This window comes from Macaca nemestrina, chromosome 15, assembly GCF_043159975.1.
Source record: "Macaca nemestrina isolate mMacNem1 chromosome 15, mMacNem.hap1, whole genome shotgun sequence".
Classification (NCBI taxonomy): domain Eukaryota; kingdom Metazoa; phylum Chordata; class Mammalia; order Primates; family Cercopithecidae; genus Macaca; species Macaca nemestrina.
Genome location: NC_092139.1, coordinates 17,178,864 through 17,191,535, shown reverse-complemented (window position 1 = coordinate 17,191,535; position 12,672 = coordinate 17,178,864). Strand labels below are relative to the sequence as shown.

At 42.1% G+C, this 12,672-nt stretch overlaps 1 protein-coding gene across 6 annotated transcripts in view; it reads left to right on the top strand.

Moving 5' to 3' along the window:
- The window catches only part of LOC105496496 (nuclear receptor coactivator 3), a 157,506-nt gene that overhangs the window by 141,300 nt on the left and 3,534 nt on the right, over positions 1-12,672 (top strand). For 5 of the 6 annotated variants that reach the window (XM_011766997.2, XM_071079167.1, XM_011766999.3 and 2 more), the window contains 10 exons: positions 420-555; positions 1,771-1,965; positions 2,344-2,595; positions 2,698-2,824; positions 4,434-4,605; positions 5,742-6,035; positions 7,672-7,764; positions 10,283-10,580; positions 11,738-11,912; positions 12,268-12,409. In XM_011766997.2, the coding sequence (XP_011765299.2) occupies positions 420-555; positions 1,771-1,965; positions 2,344-2,595; positions 2,698-2,824; positions 4,434-4,605; positions 5,742-6,035; positions 7,672-7,764; positions 10,283-10,580; positions 11,738-11,912; positions 12,268-12,409 (1,884 nt within the window). The remainder of the gene's footprint in view (positions 1-419; positions 556-1,770; positions 1,966-2,343; positions 2,596-2,697; positions 2,825-4,433; positions 4,606-5,741; positions 6,036-7,671; positions 7,765-10,282; positions 10,581-11,737; positions 11,913-12,267; positions 12,410-12,672) is intronic. The other variant, XM_011767001.3, reaches the window with a different exon arrangement.

Below are 12,672 nucleotides of genomic sequence, written 5' to 3'. Positions count from 1 at the left end.
CAAATTCATTGACCGAAGTCCTTGTTAGAGCATGCCTATGAACATCTCAGCTTGCCCCTTTTATTATTAATCACACTTATTTTCAGAAGGTATATGTAGATACAGATATCTGTTAGCTAATTATCAATGCATTGCTAGTGAATGTTACCTGCAAAATATTCTACAGTTTGAGAATTAAATGTCTTGTGTAAATTTAAAAAATGTCCCTTTGAAAGGACCAAATTGAGTGATTTAATCTCACAGGAGGAAGATTAGAGATGGGGGTCATAATAAACTGGCCTTTAAGGTGGGCATTATCATTGTAGGTAATTTTTGTATTTTACTTGCTTCTATTTCATATATCGTTTTTTCTGATGGGTATGTTTATACCCGTGTGTCTAGTAATGTACACAGGTTAATTTTTAAAACTTTATTTTCAGGGATCTGGAGACTTGGATAATCTAGATGCTATTCTTGGTGATCTGACTAGTTCTGACTTTTACAATAATTCCATATCCTCAAATGGTAGTCATCTGGGGACTAAGCAACAGGTGTTTCAAGGAACTAATTCTGTGGGTAAGAATGAACTAGGTTTTGTTTTTGCCGCCTTTGAAACTTTTCTGCGTATCTGTAAACACTCTTACACTAAGACCAGGTTATAAATAGCACTTATAACTTCAGAACATGTATTCTGCCTCTGTTTTCTGTACTAATTTATATTGTATGTGCTTTAGAAAGCTTTTTGGACATTTTCCTGTTTTTTTAAAATTACTTTAAAATAAATTTCCCACTTCTAACTAATATGCCAGTAATCATGGCACTTACAGAAAAATGTTCATCTTTGATTATTCCAGGTGAGTAGTGTGGGTACTAGGGCATATATTTTTCTTAGCCATAGAGAATTGGATTAAAAAGCAACTCAAACTCTAGATTAAAACTTGTCCCTTGGTGTTTTAACAGAATCTTGTCACTTAATTAAGATAGTTTTCTTCTTTGGTGTTTGCTGGTTCTTATCTAGTCCCTCTCCTGTTGCTGTGTGTTTACTTCATCTATTTAACAAAGGTAGGTCGGGCGTGGTGGCTCACACCTGTGGTCCCAGCTACTTGGGAGGCTAAGGTATGAGAATCGCTTCAACCTGGGAGGCGGAGGTTGCAGTGAGCCAAGATCTCACCACTGCACTCCAGCCTGAGTGACAGAGTGATACTCTGTTACAAAGAAAGAAAGATATATTGTGTGTATCAATTGAAAAGGCGGCACTCACAATCATTCAGAATGGTCATTATTCATTTTCAGTAGCATTATTTCCTAAACTAGAATGGATAGATCAGTTAGAGTGGGGGGAAAAAAAGAAGGTTAGAAGGGAATTTTACATTTTATTTCTTTTTGATCAGAAGGCAACTTATCTGGTTAAGTTGATTATAAAATTATAAACAGTATACTTAAGTACAAATATGCAAGAACCTTTAGGAGCTTGGAACATTTGTGAATTTTTTAATATTAAGTGAAGCAGAATATCAGTGACCATATCAGGTTACAGAAGAGTTCTCAGTACTTCAGCTGACCTGGAGAATTGTTGTTTCTAATTTATTTGGAATATGAGACCTTTTTTTGGTGGTGGGGGGAGGGTGGTAGTGGTTGGGTGAGGGCTGGTACTTATTTTGTAAAAGGAAGACAGTGTTTGTTTTTGTAAGAAAGATATTCTTGGGTGGGGCGTGGTGGTATTTGTGTTTTGTACTTGATTATTTATGTATTAAATCACCAATAAATATTTTTGTATTGTGTTTTCAACAGGTTTGAAAAGTCCACAGTCTGTGCAGTCTATTCGTCCTCCATATAACCGAGCAGTGTCTCTGGATAGTCCTGTTTCTGTTGGCTCAAGTCCTCCAGTGAAAAATATCAGTGCTTTCCCCATGTTACCAAAGCAACCCATGTTGGGTGCGAATCCAAGAATGATGGATAGTCAGGAAAATTATGGCTCAAGTATGGGTATGTTATTTCTAATTAGAATTATGATTAATTTATTTTGGGAAAAGCATCTTTAAAATACTTTAAGCCATCTGAATAATTGGGAGTAAATAATAACTTTTTGAATAACGTTAGTATGTTTCTTCCATGAGTATCCTTCATTTATTTTATGTCTTGGTTATGTAAACTCTTAAAGAGTCTTTTGGTCTATGACATTTTCCAACCTATTGAATACATGAGAATAGTGGCCTATGTCTCCACAGTTGGCCAGCCCTTTTCTTACCATGACAAAGTACTGTTTTGTCAAGGCTGATGTTGTGTATAATGGCTGTACTCATATGGTATAAGAAGGATTTCATTATAATATGGAAAAGACCTAAGTATGGCTACCTGTTTTAGGTGGACCAAACAGAAATGTGACTGTGACTCAGACTCCTTCCTCAGGAGACTGGGGCTTACCAAACTCAAAGGCCAGCAGAATGGAACCTATGAATTCAAACTCCATGGGAAGACCAGGAGGAGATTATAATGCTTCTTTACCCAGACCTGCAGTGGGTGGCTCTATGCCCACGTTGCCTCTTCGGTCTAATAGCATACCAGGTGCAAGACCAATATTGCAGCCGCAGCAACAGCAACAGATGCTTCAAATGAGTAAGTGTCCCCCCTGCTCCCTTCATGAAGAAAGAAAGTTAGATGTTTCAGGATAATTTTTGCTCTTATTTGATAATTTGTGCTTTCTTTTTGCTCCCCCAGGGCCTGGTGAACTCCCCATGGGAATGGGGGCTAATCCCTATGGCCAAGCAGCAGCATCTAACCAACTGGGTTCCTGGCCCGATGGCATGTTGTCAATAGAACAAGTTCCTCATGGCACTCAAAATAGGTGGGGCGTTATTTTGTAACTCTGTAGAAAATCTCAGCATTGGGTAGTTTAGAAAAGAGTTGGAGCACAGGAGCAAACGTGAGAGAGAATGAGAATTCCTTGTAATTGAGGTACTTGGTTGCCAGCTGGGCATTTCTCATGTAACTGTAAAAATGAGGCTGAGGCAGTAAGCAGTGCATGTGGCATTCACAGGAGAGGGAGGAGATACAACCATGTTGTCCAGCCATTAGGGCCATTCAGTGGCCAAACATCTGAGAGCCTCTCTGTGAGATGATTCTCTCTCTAGTCCCATGAGGAGGGGAAAAAAGATAAGTATGTGTTTCTGGTGGTTTTATATTCTTCAGAGGGTTAGCCTCAGTTTTCCAGAAAATTACACTTTTTTTTTTAAACCTTTTTTTCTCCCCAACCACCTGCTGCCTGTTGAGAAAATTATTTTAAGGATTGGCTAATTGTTTTCTAAAATTATTTTAAACATTTCGGTGACGACAGTGAAAGAACTATATAGCATCTTTAAAATTTTTCATAAAATAAAGATTGTAGGCCGGGTGCGGTGGCTCACACCTGTAACCCCAGTGCTTTAGGAGGCCAAGGCAGGCGGATCACAAGGTCAGGAGATCGAGACTATCCTGGCTAACATGGTGAACCCTCGTTTCTGCTAAAAGTACAAAAAATTAGCCGGGCGTGGTGGCGGGTGCCTATAATTCCAGCTACTCGGGGAGCTGAGATCACGCCACTGCACTCCAGCCTGGGAGACAGAGCAAGACTCTGTCTCAAAAAAAAAAAAATTGTAGATTGTATTTCATTTTTATTTTTCATTGATATTTTATTTTTATTTAGCTTAGTAACTTATTTACTAAGTGGCATGCAAGAGGCCACTGTCAATGTCAGCTCTAACGGGAATTCTACAGTAAGTTAAGCAAGGAAACTAAAATGAACTGATCTATTGAGCAGACAGTGATGTAACTATATGAATTTATTTGAATGCTTCTCTAGTCAGTAGAGAGCAAATAGTTTCAAGTTAACAGAACTTTTCTGAGGCAGGATAAATGTTTAACTTCATGCCCCTGTATGTGTTGGAGAACTGAGGCAACTTGCTGTGGGTGTATGGGGTTTGTGTTACACTTGCCAATATGAGCTCTGGGCCAAGTGTGACAAAGTGATTTTGGGATTTCTGCAGACTCACGTCAGTGATAGCTCAACATTTCTATCCTTTCTTTTACTCTTTTGATTTTGCTAATTTTCAAGTATTATAATTACTACCTCCTTCTTCATTGTTTTCGTGAGGAGTATCTTGTCCCATCCTTCCCTACCCTCCCCTGGCCCCCATTTCTGCTATATCCCAGATGCGTAGGGTTTGGCAATTACATTTTGGTGGTGGGATTGGGGGTTTAAGCTATATATGGTGGTCTAAAGTGGCCTGGTGCAATTTCTAAATTGTGGGCCTTAAACTTAAATTGATGCCATTCACTCTTTTTTACCACTTGGTTTATTATTTGTGTTTGTAGTATTTGAGTTACTGTTCATTAAAAATATTATGCATGGTTGCTGTGATCTGTTACTCTTAGAAACAAAAAAGCACCATTGAAATTGATTGCAAGCCTTTTTCTAGGCCCCTTCTTAGGAATTCCCTGGATGATCTTGTCGGGCCACCTTCCAACCTGGAAGGCCAGAGTGATGAAAGAGCATTATTGGACCAGCTGCACACTCTTCTCAGCAACACAGATGCCACAGGCCTGGAAGAAATTGACAGAGCTTTGGGAATCCCTGAACTTGTCAATCAGGTAGGTTGCATTAACATGGAAGTAGGAGAGTGTGTATTTGTGTGTGTGTGCGTGCATGCGTGTGTGTGTACAAATTCATGAAGCCACAAACAAGAATACCTGTGTGTGTCTTTCCTAGTACTTGTGTTGTATTACTACATTCGTGGACACCAGCATTAAATTTGGAAAATATACTTTTTTGGTCTCAGTTCGTATGTTAAAATGGAAAATATACTTATGATTGTGATATTACTTTCAACACCCCACTATTTTTGGCAGTTGTAGAAATGATTTAGTGAAACTACTAAAGTGTGACCTTTTATTCATGTTAAAAGTTCTCATTTTTATAACTATCTTTCTCTACTACTTAGCCAAGCCATGTGTATTCTGATGAGGCAAGCTTTTTTTTTTTTGTTTAAACAATACTTGTTTACAATGGCCAATCTGAACATCCTAACATCATCATTTCCTGTTCCTGTTTACATACCCAGCCTTATGAAAACATGCTGTTCAGAAATCTGTATTTCTGAAAGACACATTCTGTAGTGACTGTTTTTTCTTTTTTGAGTCGGAGTCTCGCTCTGTCACCCAGGCTGGAGTACAGTGGCGCAATTTCAGCTCACTGCAACCTCCACCTCCAGGGTTCAAGTGATTCTCCTGCCTCAGCCTTGCGAGTAGCTGCAATTACAGGCACCCGCCACCATGCCCGGGTAATTTCTTTTGTATTTTTAGTAAAGATGGGGTTTTGCCATGTTGGCCAGGCTGGTCTCAAACTCCTGACCTCAAGTGATCCACCTGCCTTGGCCTCCCAAAATGCTGGGATTACAGGTGTGAGCCACCGTGCCCGGCCATGACTGTTTTTATTTAAAGGCTATGGAGGGGCCACTCTATAGGTTTGTGCATTCAACAGTAAGCAGGAAAGATCATCAGGGGCTATCAGTCGTTGTTGGGGAAATAGATATGTACATATGGAAGTACATTGCCATGCGGCAAATGCTGTCACAGTGCAGATGGGAAATGCTGAGCAGTTCTTGTGTACACCTTCGGGGATACCAGCGACATAGAACCTGGATTTTTTTTTGCACCTTCTTTAGAGCATTTGACTTCTGTTGCTTTCGTAGATGTTCTTCACTGTTCTTTTATGCGTTGTGTTTAAGGGACAGGCATTAGAACCCAAACAGGATGCTTTCCAAGGCCAAGAAGCAGCAGTAATGATGGATCAGAAGGCAGGATTATATGGACAGACGTACCCAGCACAGGGGCCTCCAATGCAAGGAGGCTTTCATCTTCAGGGACAATCACCATCTTTTAACTCTATGATGAATCAGATGAACCAGCAAGGCAATTTTCCTCTCCAAGGAATGCACCCGCGAGCCAACATCATGAGACCCCGGACAAACACCCCCAAGCAACTTAGAATGCAGCTTCAGCAGAGGCTGCAGGGCCAGCAGGTAACCGGTCATGTGTTCTTCCCTCTGGCTTCTCCTTCTGTTGTTTTCAGACTGTGTTTCTCAGTGTTCTTACTACTGGTGCACTCTATCCCTGTCAACTAAAGAAATTATTTTTGTTTTACTTCTGTGTAAGGTTTTGTTTGTACAAATGGCTCCTTGTTAAGGAGTAGTTGTGTTGGAATTCGATACTATGAGAATATTCCATTTTACAAATTAAAAAGTAAAAAGTCAGGAAGGATTGCTCTTGGGGAAGAAAAATGTTACTTGATGACTTTGTAGTCTTAAAGGTAGATAAGTTTTTTTTGAAAAAAATCCTTACTACTAATAACCAAATACTTAAACCATCTTGATTTCAGCATTTTAAATGGAACCTCTTCTTTCTAGAGCTGTCTTTTAATATTCTAAAATATGACTTCTTACCCTATTGTTTTCTTAGTCCCCAAGAAATGTTTTAAAATTTGTTTTTATAAATTGTTTATGTCTTGAGCATACTGAGTTATTAAATGTGGTGGAACCAAATAATATAAGTAGATGAATGCCTGAGTTTTTTTTTTTTTTTTTTTTTTTTTTTGAGGTGGAGTCTTGCTCTGTCGCCCAGGCTGAAGTGCAAGTGGCATGATCTTGGCTCACTGCAACCTCCACCTTCTGGGTTCAGGTGATTCTTGTGCCTCAGCCTCCTGAGTAGCTGGGGAGCCACCCAAATCTGGCTAGTTTTTGTATTTTTAGTAGAGACAGGGTTTCACCATGTTGACCAGGCCCATCTCCTGACCTCAGGTGATCCTCCTGCCTTGGCCTCCCAAAGTGCTGGGATTACATGCATGAGCCACCGTGTACGGCCAAATGCCTGAGTTTGGAATCCAAAGAGCCAGAGACTCTCCATTGCATAAGTATTCTTAAAAGTCAGTTTAGGTACTCAGAAAAGCTGTGTTAGTGCATTCATTTTACTTTCTGCCATTTCTTTTCACTAAAAGTCATTTAGGGAAAGCTAATGGAGTTTATTCAGAATTCCTCTGATGAACTTAAAGGTATTTCCCCATGTGCCCGAATAATCCCAGAGAAAGCCTGACTTTATAAATCTTTTGAGTTTCTGCTGTGTGTGTATATATATAATTTATTTATGTATTATTATTTTTTCTGATACAGCGTTTCAGGGTGGAACGCAGTGGTGCAGTCACAGCTCACTGCAGCCTCGACCTCTCAGGCTCAGGTGATCCTTCCACCTCAGCCTCCCAGGTAGCTGGGACTACAGGAGTGTGCCACCACTCTTGGCTAATTTTTTGTAGAGATGGGGTTTCTCCATGTTGCCCAGGCTGATCTCAGACTCTTGGGCTCAAGTGATCTGCCCACCTCAGCCTCTCAAAGTGCTGGGATTACAGGTGTGGAGATATTCTTTAAGCTACAAAATTGCACTTTACCTTTTTTTCCCCAATGCCAAACAGTAGCCCATCATATGCTAGCCTAAGACTTTTCAACATTGACCTTTTTGCATTGTGAAAGTACTAGTTTAGATGTGACTTAGCCAGGTTATTGTGTTTGGAGATATCATTACCTCATTGGCTGGTGCTGAGGGTCTGGAAAGCTGTGTTGGCAGACTGACATGTTCTCCTTGCATTCTAACCAACTTGTCTCACCTCAGTTTTTGAATCAGAGCAGACAGGCACTTGAATTGAAAATGGAAAACCCTACTGCTGGTGGTGCTGCCGTGATGAGGCCTATGATGCAGCCCCAGGTGAGGATGATGAGCCTCTCCACATGCATTGCTCTGTGCTCAGGACAGGGCTTGGCCTGTGGTTGACTCTTAGTAAATGTTTGTTAAACAAATGAAGGTAATTCTGAATTTCTTGTGTAAGAAAGCAGTCGTATTAAAGACTTTCAACTCTTCCATTCTTCTCTCTGGCTGGTGACTGGGAGGAATCAGAGGAGGGAGAGGTTTCTTCATTAAAACCATAGATTAGGCCGGGCTCGGTGGCTCAAACCTGTAATCCCAGCACTTTGGGAGGCCGAGACGGGGGGGATCACGAGGTCAGGAGATCGAGACCATCCTGGCTAACACGGTGAAACCCCGTCTCTACTAAAAAATACAAAAAACTAGCCAGGCGAGGTGGCGGGAGCCTGTAGTCCCAGCTACTCAGGAGGCTGAGGCAGGAGAATAGTGTAAACCCAGGAGGCGGAGCTTGCAGTGAGCTGAGATCCGGCCACTGCACTCCAGCCTGGGCAACAGAGCGAGACTCCGTCTCAAAAAAAAAAAAAAAACAAAAAACACAAAACCATAGATTAGTGTTTTTTTAATTGGTTCCCTTTGTGATCGGTTGCTATACTGTGAGAACAGCTATCACATGGCTTTTTAGGAATTTAAAATAATCTGTAAATGTTCCTCTGTTCCTGGATTATGAAACAACATGCACACTGGGTAAAATTCTGAAATTATAAAGTAGAAAATAAAGAATACATAATCCTGTTCTCAGTGATAGCCTCTGAGATGACCTGTTTCCTGTAGTAGGAGGGGATATTAAAATTCCCTTCTACTTCTAGCCAGTGGTGGAGACAGTATTGAGGGGTTTTCTTAATGTGCATGAGGCAGATGACCACACAGCAGTCCCCTACTGTGGTTTGAAATATTGTTTATAATTGTTTTTTAAAAAACAACTGTGAAATGCTCGATTTTCATTGTCTTATGCCTACTTGGAAGTACTGATATTTACATTTTCTTGATAATGAAACCTCTTGCGGAAGCTGAGCTAGAATGCCCTACAGAAAGATGATAAAAGTTTGCTTTTTGGAGATGATCCGTAGCTAGTAGAGCCCAAATCAGCTTCCTTGTTGTACTTTGGTTATGTCACCTTCTGAACCTCCAGACAGCTTCTCCTTGCCTCCTACCTCTTTCTGAAAGTTTAAAGAAAGTACAAGATTTTCTGAGGTGGACCCCTGCTATCTAAGTATAACCCCATCTTTTTGTTTGTTTGTTTCATGTTTTAGCCCTCCACTACCCCAACACACTGAATCCTCATTTTCCTGTAGTTGTCCTTCATAGTTCCTGAAAAAGTTGTCTTCAGATTCTACCTCTAAATGTTCTCTCACGTTGTGGAATGTTTCTGGTCATGTTAAAGCTTGACAGTGTGTCTTTTGTCTTTTTTTTTTTTTTTTTTTTGAGACAGAGTCTTGCTCTGTCGCCCAGGCTGGAGTGCAGTGGCCGGATCTCAGCTCACTGCAAGCTCCGCCTCCCGGGTTCACGCCATTCTCCGGCCTCAGCCTCCCGAGTAGCTGGGACTACAGGCGCCCACCACCTCGCCTGGCTAGTTTTTTGTATTTCTTAGTAGAGACGGGGTTTCACCATGTTAGCCAGGATGGTCTCGATCTCCTGACCTCGTGATCCACCCGTCTCGGCCTCCCAAAGTGCTGGGATTACAGGCTTGAGCCACCGCGCCCGGCCTGTCTTTTGTCTTTTAACCCCAAATAATTTTCAGGTCCTTCTTCAGTTCTCCCTCCCTCCTTCCCCCTGCAATAGCCAGAAAACTTCTTTTTTTTTTTTTTTTTGAGAGAGTCACTGTTGCCCAGGCTGCAGTACAGTGGCACGATCTCAGCTCACTGCAGTCTCAATTCCTTGGGTTTAACGGATTTTCCTGCCTCAGCCTCCCAAGTAGGTGGGATTACAGGTGCTCACCACGGTGGCTGGCTAGTTTTTGTATTTTTAGTGTAGACAGGGTTTCACCATTTTGGCCAGGCTGGTCTCGAACTCCTGACCTCAAGTGATCCCCCCGCCTTGGCTTCCCAAAGTGCTGGGATTACAGGCGTGAGCCATTGCACCAGGTCCGAAAGCTTTTATGTAAAGAATTGTGTGTTTTGGCCGGTGCAGTGGCTCACACTTGTAATTTAAGCACTTTGGGAGGCTGAAGCAGGTGGATCACCTGAGGTTAGGAGTTTGAGACCAGCCTCCCTAACATGGTGAGGCACCATCTCTACTAAAAATACACAAATTAGCTGGAGTGGTGGTGCATGCCTGTAATCCCAGCTACTTGGGAGGCTGAGGCAGGAGACTCGCTTGAACCTGGGAGGTGAAGGTTGCAGTGAGGCAGGATTGTGCCACTGCACTCCAGCCTGGGCAACAGAGTAAGACCCTGTTTTAAAAAAAAAAAAAAAGACCCTGGGTGTTATCTGTCTTATACCTGGTGTATTGTGGGGGTACTGTATGTATGCAACTGGCAGGTTCTTGCTATGTATATGTAATTGCACTCTTTCTTGGGTATTAGCAGGGTTTTCTTAATGCTCAAATGGTCGCCCAACGCAGCAGAGAGCTGCTAAGTCATCACTTCCGACAACAGAGGGTGGCTATGATGATGCAGCAGCAGCAGCAGCAACAACAGCAACAACAGCAGCAGCAGCAGCAGCAGCAGCAGCAGCAGCAGCAGCAGCAGCAGCAGCAGCAGCAAACCCAGGCCTTCAGCCCACCTCCTAATGTGACTGCTTCCCCCAGCATGGATGGGCTTTTGGCGGGACCTGCAATGCCACAAGCTCCGCCGCAACAGTTTCCATATCAACCAAATTATGGTAAATCTGACGGTGTAAATATGCCTTCTCCAAGTTAACATTACTAAGGACATAAGCTTCACTACATTTGTTGCACATGAAAGAAAAAAATACGATTCACTCCCTCTTTACTTCACAAGGAAAACAAAGTTAATTTAAACTATTGGAAAACAAAAATGCTGCAGCACACAGGTAATTGAGACAGGTGTATCCTGTCATAGTTGAGTATTTTTTTTCAGGTGTTGTTTTTTTCAGTCCCACTCATTAAGAGTCCCCAAACTCTTAATTTGGAAGAAACACTGCAAAGTTGTCCCCCTTGCCCCTTCTTACATGTTCCAGTATAGTAGAACTCTCTGATCTCTGAATGCTTGGTCAAGTCAGTGAGAGGAATGCACTTTGTGGACTTTTACGTTGATTTTCTAGGTGACTTGGATTTATTATTATTTTTTTGAGATAGGGTCTTGCTCTGTCACCCAGGCTGGAGTGCAGTGGTGCAATCTTGGCTCACTGCAACCTCCGCCTCCCAGGTTCAAGTGATTCTCCTGCCTCAGCCTCCCGAGTAGCTGGGACTACAGGTGTATCACACCACCCCTGGCTTTTTTTTTTTTTGAATTTTTAATAGAGACGGGGTTTCACCATGTTAGCCAGGATGGTCTCGATCTCCTGACCTCGTGATCTGCCTGCCTCGGCCTCCCAAAGTGTTGGGATTACAGGCGTGAGCCACCGCGCCGGGCCCTGGATTTATTATTAATTACAGTGATGCAGATACCTCTTCAGTTCAGCCTTTGAGAGGTTCCAGGAACATGGTGGGGATAAAGGTGTCTACTGGGGAGCCCTGTCATCTGAGGATTGTAACTCCCCTGCCCTTTAAAGAGGGATGGAGTGATGTGAGTTCATACGGAGTCCGTTTTCTGCAGAAAGCCCATTGAAGCAACTGTGACCTTTCAGTGATCCAGATGGTGCTCCTTTCTGTAGTAAGCCTGTTACTCTAGTTGTCATCTTGGTGAGAATCTAGAATACCTGGGGGGCAGCATCTTATAGCACTCTGTATCTTATACTTATCACTTCCCTCCACCCTCCCCCGCTTTAAAAAAAAAACATAAAACTACTACAGAAATCTGATATTCTAAGGAGAAGGCATTTGGGCATTTTTATTTCTTCTGTTTTATTTTTGTAAGGAATGGGACAACAACCAGATCCAGCCTTTGGTCGAGTGTCTAGTCCTCCCAGTGCAATGATATCGTCAAGAATGGGTCCCTCCCAGAATCCCATGATGCAACACCCCCAGGCTGCATCCATCTATCAGTCCTCAGAAATGAAGGGCTGGCCATCAGGAAATTTGGCCAGGAACAGGTAAAGAACAGTGACTTCTAAAGTTAGTCACATCTTAGTCCCAGAAGTCCAAGAACTTACTGTAATTTTCAGTCAAGCCTTTTTGTATGGAGAGATTGAAAGGACTGGGTTCATATTAGAAGGTGTGTTATTTGGCTTGGCCATTTTGAGAGTTCTTCAAGCATGCACATTATCTATTAGGGTATCTAGTACAGAAAGCTGTGAAAAATGGATCACAGGCTGTCAGGGAGTTTTCTCTCTGACATTCCCAGCTTAAGTATAGCAATGTTTGACACAATTGTAGTAGTTTCTGTGGGCATGCCCTTTGTCACTAAAGTGACTTCCAGAGGTAATATTACCGTTTCTTTACTTACAGCTCCTTTTCCCAGCAGCAGTTTGCCCACCAGGGGAATCCTGCAGTGTATAGTATGGTACACATGAATGGCAGCAGTGGTCACATGGGACAGATGAACATGAACCCCATGCCCATGTCTGGCATGCCTATGGGCCCTGATCAGGTATGAAATTGATTCCTTACCTTTTTCATAAAGTTTTTCTTGTTCTCTGGATAGAACTAAAGCCTCAGCTATAATCAGAATGTCCTAGGTATATTTTAACTTGAATGTGTAACTTTAAATATAGTAATTGAAAAAACTTGGTTTAAAGGCATTGGGCCATTGGATACTTTTGGTAAGTCAAGCTGCATTGTAAGATGGGATCTCAGGAACCTGAATCACTCAGCCAGAGCTGCACTGTAAGCCATGAATGTGGGCATGGATTT